General features: G+C 47.6%; 1 protein-coding gene across 6 annotated transcripts in view; it reads left to right on the top strand.

Moving 5' to 3' along the window:
* Gria1 (glutamate ionotropic receptor AMPA type subunit 1) overlaps window positions 1-12,553 on the top strand; it is a 316,597-nt gene that overhangs the window by 217,649 nt on the left and 86,395 nt on the right. For all 6 annotated transcript variants that reach the window (XM_038326152.1, XM_038326151.1, XM_038326149.1 and 3 more), the window contains 2 exons: window positions 8,547-8,657; window positions 9,514-9,720. In XM_038326152.1, coding sequence (XP_038182080.1) covers window positions 8,547-8,657; window positions 9,514-9,720 — 318 coding nt within the window. The remainder of the gene's footprint in view (window positions 1-8,546; window positions 8,658-9,513; window positions 9,721-12,553) is intronic.

The raw sequence follows: 12,553 nt of genomic DNA, 5'->3' as shown, positions 1-12,553 counted from the left end.
TCACAGCCATGCTCTCTTCTCCACAGAAGCCAAAGTGAAAAACACATTGTGTATATAACATTAATATTCATATTAGACCTTTGAAGATGAAGTACAGATCCTTGGTTGGCTCTTACTTAAACTCTAAGACTCAGTGTGATTTGGCCACTGTCAATGTCTCCATTTTTGACCTTTGATACTTCCTTCACGCCACTCCAGCCAATCTTCCTTCTTTGAATTCATATACTCCATTCTAACCCGACACTTCCTGTACCAAGGGAGGATGGGCTCTCTACCCTGCCGCTGTCTTTTGCTTGGTTGATACCTCCTCAGCCTTCAGCACTTAGAGCAAAGGGTGTTCCTTGGAGACAAGTTTCCTGGATGTTTTCATTCTGTCTCTTGGCAGCCTCTGTCTCCCCTGCCCTCAGCCTTCTTCATGTCTGCTTCCTTGTGTTAAGCTAGCAAGAAAGCATTGCTGAGGGTTTTGAAGTTGACGAAGAGCTTCAGGTCTTGGGGATGCTAGAACCAAAGCCCGGCTTCTCCATTTTCTCGTCTGGGATCTGGGCAGACCTCTGAGCTAGGTAGACAGAGTTCACAATAACGCTGACCTCGTGGATTCATTGAGCTGACTCAAGACTCCCTGGTGTTTGAAAGTTCTAGATGCTAAGCTAGCTCTAGACCCTGGAAAGCTGGCACCGTGTCTGAGACATGGCGGCCTCTGTGTCTCCAAGGTTGTGTTACATATCCTCACCCTGACTGCACAGATTATTGGGATCTAACTTTTTAATGAATTAAAACCTAAGAATTGTCAGGTGCTACACAGCCACATGTGGCTCCTGGGTGTCACGTCTGACAGTGCACAGAGCATTGATTCCATTGCAGAAGATTCTAGATAGATACAGCCTTCTTGGGTCCCCGAAGCCCAGATTCCCTACCCTGCCGTAGAACCCACCTGTACTCCCTAGCCTGGGTCGGCTCATTAGGGCTGTGAGATTTTCCACAGTTGCCATAATAGATTGCTACAAACCAGGACTTCAAGCCACACAAATATTTCACCTTATGATTACGTACATGGATGGGTTACATAGTCAAAGTGCTGGCAGGATCATGTTCTTTTCTGGAGGTTTCTTCTCATTAACCAACTTTTTTCTAGAGGTTTCCCACTTCCCAATCCCTGCAGTACCATCTCTAGCCACAGGCTCAGAAACCACATCTCTGTTTCACGGGAAGGCTCTGCTTTAAATGGCTTGTAAACTAGGTGGACCCCACCCAGATTGTCCCAGCTCCTTTCTCCATCTCAGCTGTGTGTCCCTCTTGCTAGAATATGGTCAAACTCCATGTATGTGATAGGGACATCTCTCAGGGCAAGCCATATTAGCCTGCCCACCCCAAGAGTTTGGTTTTGTCAGCTTGATGCTCCCAAGTCCTGCTTCTAGAGAAGGTAATTTCGTCTCCTAAAGCATTTAATTATCCTAACCCTCAACTTCCACATCTCTGAAACGGGAGCACGCCGCGCCTAGATTAGCTCAGTGGTGTGTTCAGCAGCTGTGGAACGTGACAGATGCACACACCGGCTTCTGGGCAGTCTGAGACGACATCCTCACCTCTTTCAGGACATGTGTGTACCCAGTCTATCTAGTATCGGCCTAAATGAAACATATCCATTTCTCCATGGGTAAACTGAGGCAGAAAAGCCCCCTAAGCTTCACAATGTCCCAGAGAGCCATAGCTAAAGAGACACCAAATTCAGGGGCCCTGACTCCCTATCCCCTGTTTATTTGCAGCTTCTATCGAGGCTGAAAGGATCCAAGGGACACAATCAGGGCAGTGCTGGGGTTCAAAGGTACACTAGGAGAATCCTGCTGCTCCCAGAAGAGACAACAGACACATGACCTCCTTCTCCTTCCCTGACCACAGTTCTTTCAGACCCTCAGAAGAGCCATGACTCCTGCCTTACCGTGGAGTATGGGTGCTGTAGGCAGTTTGCAAAGGACTGGAACAGTCTAGATAATTGCTCTTAGAAAACCAGTTTCCATGAACCTGGGATGACTTCAGAATCATCACAGTGACTATTGTTACTACTTGCCAGTGGCACAAGTTTGATGCCTGTACAATGCATCAAAGCCATGCGTTCGTATCATTAAGACATGGAGATTGTACCTGTTCTGGTGGCACAGACCTATAAGCTCAGCACAAGGGAAAGTGAGGCCAGGTGAACAGAAGTTCAAGATCAGCCTGGGCTACCAATAAGGGACTAGGGAAGCTGCTGATGAGAATCCTCCTCTCCCCCAGGTAGTGGGAGCTGTTTAAATGAAGCCAGGTTCCTGCCTAGGATTAGCAGTGCATTGCAGAAAGGCGGTAGTGTAAGGAGTAGACATGAGAATCAGACGCCATCCAGCTGTGGGTCAGCCATCTGACAGCTGCTAGCCTAGCTAGGTCTGGATCTTTACATGGGAGGGATTTGGCTGAATAGCTTCTTGTTCCTCTCAGTTCTCGCTTTTTAGACGGCTCTTGAAAAATTCCATGTGGTTGTGTTTCTACCAGCCCCTCATTCCAGGCACACTGGTCATCTCCAGACCAGACTACAGTCTATTGTGGAAGTGGAGTCAGAAACCTTCCTCACACATAAACTGCCTTTGGTGTGACCTTGCCAGTCATTACAGGACCTTGGCTGTGCCTCTGAGCCTTCCCCTGACTCTGCTCAGAGAAGACTCCATCTTCTCTAGACCTTGGCTTCATTAAGAACGTCCCAGAGCAAGCAGATCCCTGTACAGATGAGAGTCTTTACACAAGCCCTGCCTGGAGGCGTGAAGATTCCTGCAGCAGAGACAGGCTCAGTGCTAGAGATGAGTTCAAAGCTTCCTCCCCAGCTTGCTGGACTTTCCTGGGGGAAGAGTTGGGATTCTAAGAACAGGCAAACCAGTAATTAAGTAACATTTTACTCTGCACTGGTCATGTGACCTTGAACACATCACTCAGCCTTCCTGACCTCAGTCACATCATCTCTGAGGCAGGGGAGGGATGCTGGTAATCCTGGGACTTGGAACACTGAGACAAGATCACTATCAGTCTGGTCTATGCCATGAGACCCTGACGTAGAAGAAGAGAGAGAAGGAGAGAGGGAGAAAGGGAAAGAGTGGGGAGGGATGGAGGGAGGAAAGGAGGAGGTTACTTCAAAGGATCGAATGAGATGGTGCCTACCCTTCCACAGCACAAGTTTGAGGAAAGCAGTCTCGGGCATGCAGGGTCATTCACCCACGCCCATTGGCTCGTGTTTTAAATTCCTCTCTGTCTGCCTCAGAGACTTTACACCACTTCTGTGTGCACCGCACAGGAACATAAACAACTAAATGGGCAGCCTTCAAATCCTTGAGCTAATGGCTGTGCCTGGTTTTCTGATCTCCAGGCTGTTTTGAAACTCACTTTCTCATGACTAAATCCTTTCTTAGAATGTGGTCTTACACGTTCTTTGTCTACAGGGATCTCACTCTCAGAAAATCAATCTCTCTGAATCCCTGCCACCAGGACTTCTACTCAATCAGACTCCAAGCAAATTAATACCTATGGTTTTCAAGAGTGACCTTGTGCTAGTTTCAAGGACATTGCAAGGCCTTACCTGCCCTGTGTTTCTCTTCCTGGTTCAGGGCTTCTGGGAAACTCCAATCATGCTGACTCAGGGCCAGCCTACTCCCTAGGCAATCCTGCCGCAGTTGGACATCCCACTGAGATGCTATGGTGCTTGGCTTTCTTCCAACAAGCTTGAAGTTCCAGAGAGCAGATTTGGCCCTGGCTCTAGTGTTGTCTAGTCCTGTGAAGTCCCACTTATATGTATGACTTCTGGGTGGGCTTAGGGATCCGTCTCGAAATGAAACATCTTGTCATGTTGGGATGGAATCACACACTCTCTTACTAGCCACCCACAGGGGGTTGCAGGGCATTCTGCTGCAGAGTCCCACATCAGGGGGCCAGCAGTAGAGAGACAACGCCTTTGCCTATTGATTATGTGACTGGCTGTTTCAGTGCTTACTAATGGTGTCTGACATCTACCCCTTTCAACTTGATTTGAGTCTTCCCTTCCCTAGCCTGGGTTTGTACTCAGTTCTGGCCTTGCTCATAACTGGGTGGGAAAAATCACAGTGACCGGAATTCCTACCAGTATCTCCATTATTTTCTCATTCCTGTAGACTTCATGGCTTTCAATTCCACCTGCCTCCTTGAAGTCTTAAGTCCCTGGCATCCAACTTTTCACATACAAACTAAGATAATGACCTCAATACCGTCATTCCCCCATCTTCCCTGGCCTACCTAGGATCCATGTCAGCTTCCTTGCCCTGGCCACCAGCTTCCTCACTGCCATGGATCCTATTAGGTGTTTGTTTGTGGCCCCACCTCACTACAAAGCTCACATTTCCAGCCTAAGAGCTGGGGAGCATGTTTCAAATATACAACAAAATCACACTGCTTAGAAATTTTCACTGGCTTCTTACCTCCAAAAAAAATGCAGTACATCTCCTGACCTCAGTCTACAGAGCCCCAGGTATCAACGCTTGCTCTTTTTCTCTGGCTTATTGCTTTGCCTTTGGGCATAGGAGATGCTGTTCTGTTCTTTGCATAGTCCTTTTGCTATTCTTCTAGCAGGCATCCCTATGCCGTAGTCTGAGATAAAGTTGCAAAAAGCGTATTAACTTCAACCTTTTAGATGCACTAGCTTGGCTAACGCTGAGTGCTGTGGGGGCTAAGCTCCAAAACCTACCTCTTTAGTGCAGGGAAAGTCAATCTCTTGCTTAGTCAATGTCTAGTTCTTGTCATTGTTTACTTAAGTGTTCTGCTTCATGAGAAGCAAAGAAACATACATTACAGCAAGCTATGATAAACCCAGTTTGGAAGAAGTTTTAAAAGTTGAGACTGGTGAGTTAAGATCAATGAAGTTTGGCCCTAGGACTCGGCTGAGAGTTGGGTGTTAAGAAGACATCCCTGTCCACAAGAGTCTTGCTTGATGTCAGCATTTATCAAACAGATAGGGAAGAAAGAAAATGGAAACACTGCTGGGAACTTGGGAAAGATGGGTCTGGAAAAGAGGCACATTACCCTCCCAGCATTCCGTGCACCAGAACACAAGGGTTCCTCCCAGTGTGATGCAAAACAGCATGCGCTTCTGGTTGGAGAGCCCCCTCTGGCTATCTCTACACTATGAAAGGCAAACAAGACTGTTTGGGGGTCAGCTAGCCATCTCTGCCACAATAGGCAACTAGTTATGACGACCCTCACTGGGGGAAGTTGGGAGCTGGTGCTTCAAAGGCGATCCTGGGGTTCCCATGTACAAATTCACCCTGATGGCTGCAGGGGAGATCAAGTGAATCCGCAGTTCTGTGATCACCTGCACTTTAAACTTCATCCACTTACGAATACCCGCTCTCTCATCTGGACTCATTTCCGACCTTCAAAGAATCTTTAGATGGAAAATAGGAGATCAAAAATAATAAGTGGCCCCAGGAGAAGACTTCTCCCTGTTAGAATTTTCTTAAATCCTTTCCTGAACAGTGCGCCCCAATCTTTACCAAACTACTTACGATGATTTGCTTTCAGATAGAATCAAAGCCCCTACACCTTCTCTGTAGAGAATCAAAGTGCCATATGGTAATCCAGCCCACAGCTCTCATCTCCAAAGCCTCTCCAGACACTTCTGCCATCTTCCTATGCATCCAGCTGTGGAGCCCGATATTCATATAAGTCTACTGGCTCACAGGAGGTATAAACGTGAGCCTTTGCATCCAGATATCTCTACCAACCCTGACAAGATCATGTCTTCTCTTCCCATGAGACTACTAGCTAGAGGAAAAAAAACAAGCTTGTTCAGGACTTGGGAGATGGATCCATCAACAGGGAGATGGCTGTGAAAACATGAATTTGATCCCCAGAACCCATGGGAAAAATGAGCCCGGTTCAGAAGCATATATCTATAATCCATGCAATGGGGGAAGCCTTCCAGCGCTTGCACCACCATGGCTATCCTGCGGCCCTGGGGAAGTTACCTCTCGGCAGCAGAGCGTCCTCACACTTCATATAGGAGTGAAAACTGGCAAATATCATGGGATTTTAATGGGAATGGAAGGGAATTAAAACATAAAAAGCATTTAGAAGAGCAAGACGCATTCCCCACCAGCAAACTCATTCCAGCCCTCAGTGATAATAGCTGCTGCAGGCAATAGAATGGGCAGCATCCCCAGCCGAGAGCAGGCACTGCCCAGCTGCACCACCTCAGGAAGTGAACAGACGAGAGAGTAGAAAACTCACTGAGCCAAAACAAGAACATGTGTATAGCTGCCATTGTGAATGGCTGAAGATCATAAAGAAACCATCGATGTCCAGGAAAATACATCAAGGTGAAGGGCCACACAAACCAGCCTTGTGGAGGGGGCCTCTGTTTCTGCGCTGTGCTCTGGATGCTGAGAGGGCTGCTGCCTGTGAACTGCCAGCTCTCCATCATTTTCCATTTGCATCTGCATCCCACAGAATGACAGACCTTGCTGCCTGGAGAGAGAGCTGATGGTGATGATAAGGGAAGAGAAGAAAGAGAGGGAGGAGATGGAAATGGAAAAGAGAAAGAAAGACAGGGAGGGGAACGAAGAGGAGGAGAGGAAGAGAGAGGGGAGAGCGAAAAAGAAACAGGAAAGGAGGAGGAGGAGAGGGAGAAAGAGGAAGGAAGAAGAAAAAGGGGAGAGGAGGAAGGTGTTTTGAAGGGGAAGAAGAAAAGAGAAGCAGGAGAAAGGTATAGGCAATCTAGATGTGTGTCTGTGTCTGTGTATATATGCATGCGCTTGTCTGTGTGTATACTGTACACACATGTGAGTGCTGTGTGCTGTGCACACATGTGTGCATGTGTGTGTACATCTGTGTGTGTGTTCCGTGCATATATGTGTGTGCATATGTTAGCTAGGTCATTCTGTTGTCCCAGCCCTTCCATGACTTACTGTTGCCTTTAGAACAGTCTCCACTGCTTGGCCTGGCTTTCACATCCTCTGCTACTTAGACCTGCAAGCCCACTGCTCTCCCAGGTGAACCCACTGAACTCACTTATTCGGCAGCCTTTGCCTCCACAACAGGGCTATCATCCTCCTTGACCCAGGAGGCTTGGGCAAGCCCAGGTCTCGACCCTTCCACACACAGCACCCCACTGCAGCCTTGTGCTTCTCTGAAGTCCTCTGTCACTACTCTCTCACTCAGCACTTTTGGACTGTGAGTCTGTGTGATCCGCATCTTCTCAAGTGATGTTCTTAGGGGACGCACTCCCTCCTCAACGTCTCTCAATCTCTCTCAGCCTTGTTGCATACTACAAAGTGTTTCAGCTCAGAGCCTTGCACATAATTGGAATTCAATAACTTTTCTGAAAGACCTTGGACAAAGTATTAATAACCTGCTGATATTTAGAAATTGATCTGTTGTGCCCAAGTTGAGACCTCCAGAGAGACCACCATCGAATCCTGTCAAGTCCAGAATGCAAAAGCAAGTTTTATTCAGCACGCTCTCCAGCCAGGCTGGGGGCTCAACCACTACTCGACACAGCACAGTAGGAAAGAGACTCCCTCATCATTTGGGGTTGACATTATAGAGGCAAAAACCACAAGCCAGGTTTGCTCAGGGTCAAGGGGGTTGGTTTTGCTGAGTACAGGGTATGGACTACATCTGTATATCCTCTTCCTCCTTTAAGCGGCTACTGCTTCTGTGCATGCCCCCCACCCCGGTCTCCCCCCAAGAAGTTATTTTCTGCTCCAGACCACAAAGCTGGGTTTGACAGGGGTCTAGCTGCTAGGGACAGTTGGTTTGTACTTTTGCAAAGGTTTCTGTTTCCAGCTAACTCTTGATGCTCCAAAGTTTCTTTTTTAATTTTTTTATTATTAAAAATTTCCATCTCCTCCCCTCCTCCTCCCCCTTCCCTCCCCTCCCTTCTACCCATACCCCCCACTCCCTCACTCTCCAGGCCAAAGAGCCATCAGTTTCTTGAACCCAGTGCCTTAACCAGCCCCTGATCAAGCAAAGTTTCTTAAAGTTTTTCATGTCCTTACAAATCGTGTTTACCTTGAGCATGACTTGGTGTTGCAACAATCAGAAGACCAGCAAGAAATGGAGAAGAGTGGATTTTCCCAGGAAGCGAAATCTGGGAAGGGAAATGTAAGAACTCTAAAAATGAGGGTAGTATTTAGTCCAGTGGCCCAAACTACAGTTTAGAATTGGTTTGTAGAAATAAAGAGTTAATATTTAAGGATTTATGAATTGGCTATGAAAACAGCTGCAGGGAATTCAATTCCTCAGCCCTCGCTTTCATTGTCCTCTACAGTTTAGATAAATAAAGAGCTGAACTTTTGTCCTCCCAGAGGGACAGCACCTGGGCTTAGTCACCACTGTGAGGAGGTCCGCTGGGGATGGAGAGGAGACCTGGGGTGCATCTCACATCTTTAATACTTCTGCCTGCAGCACCCCAGACTCTTGTACAAAGATCAGTGTGCCATCACACCCAGCTCCAAGACTCTCCCTCTCAGATCGTACTTTTGCCTTCTTCTCTTTAACAGATTGGTTACTGGAATGAAGACGATAAGTTTGTTCCTGCAGCCACTGATGCTCAGGCTGGAGGGGACAACTCCAGCGTCCAGAATAGAACCTACATCGTCACCACGATCCTCGTGAGTATACTCCTTCTTCGGGTTTACCTGAAGCTCAAGATAGACATACCCAAGCACACCCCACTTTAGCTGCCAAGACTATGCCATAGATGGAGAAGATGGTGAAACTAGTCAGTAGCAGCCATGCATACTTGCATGCTTGTCAGCCCAGCACTCAGGAAGCTAAGGAGGGAAGAGTTCCAGGCCAGCTTCTGCTATATAGTGAGACTGTCTCATAAGACAACAATAACAATAGTTATAGTAATGGTAATAGTAATAATAATGAAACCAGAGAGACTGGGAAAAGGCCTTGGTTCTTGTTTTCTTCCTTCAGCATCTCTAAGATTCACTTTTACCCAGCATCCTTTGATAAGTTATATCTGAGCCACTTGCCCCATAAACAAAACACAAAGGTGTCCCAAAGCTGTTCTAGTTTCTGTATGTGCCTCCTTCAGTAGAAGCCACATTCTCCTGCAGATTAACACACAGAGGACCTGAGTCTGATTCCCCAGGGGATCTAACATCCTCTTCTGACCTCCTCCGTCACAAGGCACACATGTAGTATATACAGACATACATGCAGGCAAAACACTCAGACATAAAAGAATTTTTTAAAAAAAAATTACACAAAGAACATAATTTGGAAAGCCCTGTTACATTTCTGTGATAAAATATTCTTATTTTTAACAGAACTTATTTTCTTTTTCCAAGAAGTTTAGAACTGAGTAAGGAGCAGAAACTTAAGAAACGTATTAAGGGGTTAGAAAGACTCGTCAGTGCTAACCAACACTAGAAGCATCCTCCTCTGCCAGGTCAAAGTCCTCCCCATTTGCAGTTGCACCCATAGGCCACACCCTCTGTCCTGTTTCTCCACCAGGAAGATCCTTATGTGATGCTCAAAAAGAATGCCAACCAGTTTGAGGGCAACGACCGCTACGAGGGCTACTGCGTGGAGCTGGCTGCGGAGATCGCCAAGCATGTGGGCTACTCCTACCGACTCGAGATCGTCAGTGATGGCAAATACGGAGCCCGGGACCCGGACACAAAGGCCTGGAACGGCATGGTGGGAGAGCTGGTCTATGGAGTAAGTGCCTGGGGGAGGGGGAGGGATCATCATGAAGGACAGAGGAAGGAATGCATTTGCTAGCTGGGTGGCTCTGTGCATAAACTGACTCCCGATTAACTAGTGCTGTCGCTGCTGAACAGAAAGTCATCTACTGTCTTAAGACATGGTGATCCAAATCCCTGGTCCTAATTCCCTCAACCTGGCTCAGTGTCTGTCATTTCAGTTGACTACCGTCCAGCACAGGCTACATAGAACATAGATAGCTCCAGGATCGGCTCTCTCAGAGCAGATAACAAAGCTCATACTAACCTACTAAGAGTCACATGTGGTTCCCACAGAGCCTAGATGCACCTGGATCCAAGCTCACTCTTTCCTGTAATCTCTTCTACAACTTCTGGTCATCCAGTATCCCCGCATGCTTTGTTCCCTGGAGCCTCCTCTGCCATCCTCCACCTCTGACACCCCTTCCAGAACATTTTTCCAAGTCCTCTTTCTGTCCCCACAGAACAGGTGAGGCTTGCCTTCAAACTGCCCGGGCTTCCCATTCTAGAACCTCATCTCTGCTCCTTTGTAGTTCACACTGACTCAGATTCTGTTCAAGTGTGTGCTCAGAGCAGGCCTGAGCCATCTGTGTGGTACACCACACTTAAAGCAAACCCCTGGGCAGCTACTGCAGAAAGCATCAATAAATCGAAGCTGTCTTGAGCAGGCACTGAATGGCTAGTGGTGTTTGCAGTGTCTGGGGAGTCATGAGAAGCCAAGGCTCCCAGACCTTGCACATGGCCTCAGGTCAAAGAGACAATGGTAAAGAGCGATTCGAGAGCAGAGGATCCAGAAGTCTAAATTACATGGTCCCCAGAAGAGACTGCGGAGATTTCTAACCCTTCTGGGTGTGAAGAACTTGGAAAATAGTTATATTGACATAGAGACATAGAGCTGGGCAGCCTGGAAGTTCCTAGGCATAAATGGCAGGATGGTAGGAGCGGCAAATAGGGGGAGGTCAGGAAAACCCTGGGTTGACCTCTCTGGGTGGGATTGCACAGAGAAAATTTTGAGTCACAGATGACAAGGCAAGAGTGTGGGATGCCTCAGTCAGAACCAGGAGATAATGGCAGCTCTCAAGTAGAGCAGCAAGGGCAATAGAAGGGCAGAGACTGTGGCTCAGCTGGCAGAGTCCCTGTCTAGCATGCATGAGGCCCTGAGTTCAGTGCACAGCACTGTATATCCTAGACATGATGATACACATCTGTAACACGGGCCTTCCAGAAGTGGGCACATGAAGGTCTGAAGTCCAGCCTCTTCCTGGATGATTTTGAGGCCAGGCTGGGCTAGAGAACTTATCTTAGAGAAAACAGCAAAATAACAAAAGTCAGTTCCCATACAGTGCAAGAAAGGAACCACGGAGGTTTCCTTTATAGGACCTGAAAATGCCAGCTGCATCTTTAAGCTGAAACTCATGCTGAGCTTCGGGTTGACACAGGTGATGGTCAGATGGAATTGGTCACTTTAGAGGATTGTGAGTCTCACAGTCTCATGTCAAGGCAGGAGGATTCATGATGGCCATGAAGTATATACCTGGCCAAAAGAGAAAAGATGCCACAAAGAAAGTATTCTAAAGAAAAGTGGCTTTCAAGGTCACTTGTGAAGGTAGAGACTGGGTTGGGAAAAGCCATCCACATCTCCCTTTCTTCTTCCCTTGATGTCTCTCACTTTGGAAACTCTGTCAATGAAGCAGAGACCTGGATGGGCCCTGCTGCATCTGGAGGCTGGTTTCCATGGGAACTTCCTCTGCGCTCTTAAGGTCATTGCCATGGCAATTGCTGTGAACTTCTCACCTTCGCCAATGTTCATCTTCGCCTTCACCTCCTGTATTGACTTCTCTTTGTCAAAAAGACCATGGTCTGGGCAAAGCAATATGTGACCATCCCAAGGGCACAACCCCAGTGCCAGCAGCTAGTGTGGTAGCTCATCCACCCTCCAGAGACCTGGCGTCATCGCTATAGGCTTCATTTTAAGCCTAAGGTCTTATGCCCTCTTCATTAGACCTGTCCCTCTGCTAGGGAAAACTGATTCCCAGGGAAGTCATGTTGAGCATAAAATGATTTACCTTTATCTTGAGTTCATCTTTCCCGATTCATTCCCCTGAGAGAAATGAGGGACGTTAGGGAAATATCTATCAACCACGAACCACCAGTGGGGTTAAAAAGAAAAAAGAAAGAAAGAACTAACTTACAGGACACCAAGCTTCCTACTCTGTGAAAGTAGCGGCCGCTAGGAGTCTGAGAGTGTCTGCTCTCTCCCTGGTTCTTGCCCACAGGAGTAACTAGTACATTCTCTCTCGGATTCCCTGTGCCATACTTAGTGCTGTGCTCATCTGTCACATCCTCCTCTCAGCCCCATAAGGTAGAGAATATCATTTCTGCACTTTGTAGAGGAGGAAACAGAGGCTCTGAGGGCTTAACTGATTTGTTGAAGGATACACGGCCAATAACAGTTGTCACAACCCAAAGTTCTATCTTCTGTCCCCTACTAGGACAGCCGCATCTGAAGACATCATTCCATCCAAACCCTAGACTGTGAAGCTAAGAGGAACTGAGAAATGAGCCAGAGGCATTCTCAGTGGGGGGGGGGGGAGGATCGCATTCGCATGCTGCTGATGAGTCTGTGGCTCCTGGATGCACCTTTGGGACCATCTCCTCATCCGCCCACAACTGGAGTGGAAAGAGTAATACCTGCAGGCAGACTCCTGGGGTTGAGTTCCAACCCTGCCATTCTCTGAGCTGCAAGTCTCCCGTAAACCCCTTGACTCCTCCTAGATCAGCTCCCTGAGAGGATGGGGAGTATTTGCTGC

The sequence above is a fragment of the Arvicola amphibius genome, chromosome 4 (assembly GCF_903992535.2).
Source record: "Arvicola amphibius chromosome 4, mArvAmp1.2, whole genome shotgun sequence".
Lineage (NCBI taxonomy): Eukaryota > Metazoa > Chordata > Mammalia > Rodentia > Cricetidae > Arvicola > Arvicola amphibius.
This window is presented reverse-complemented; position numbering and strand designations above follow the sequence as displayed.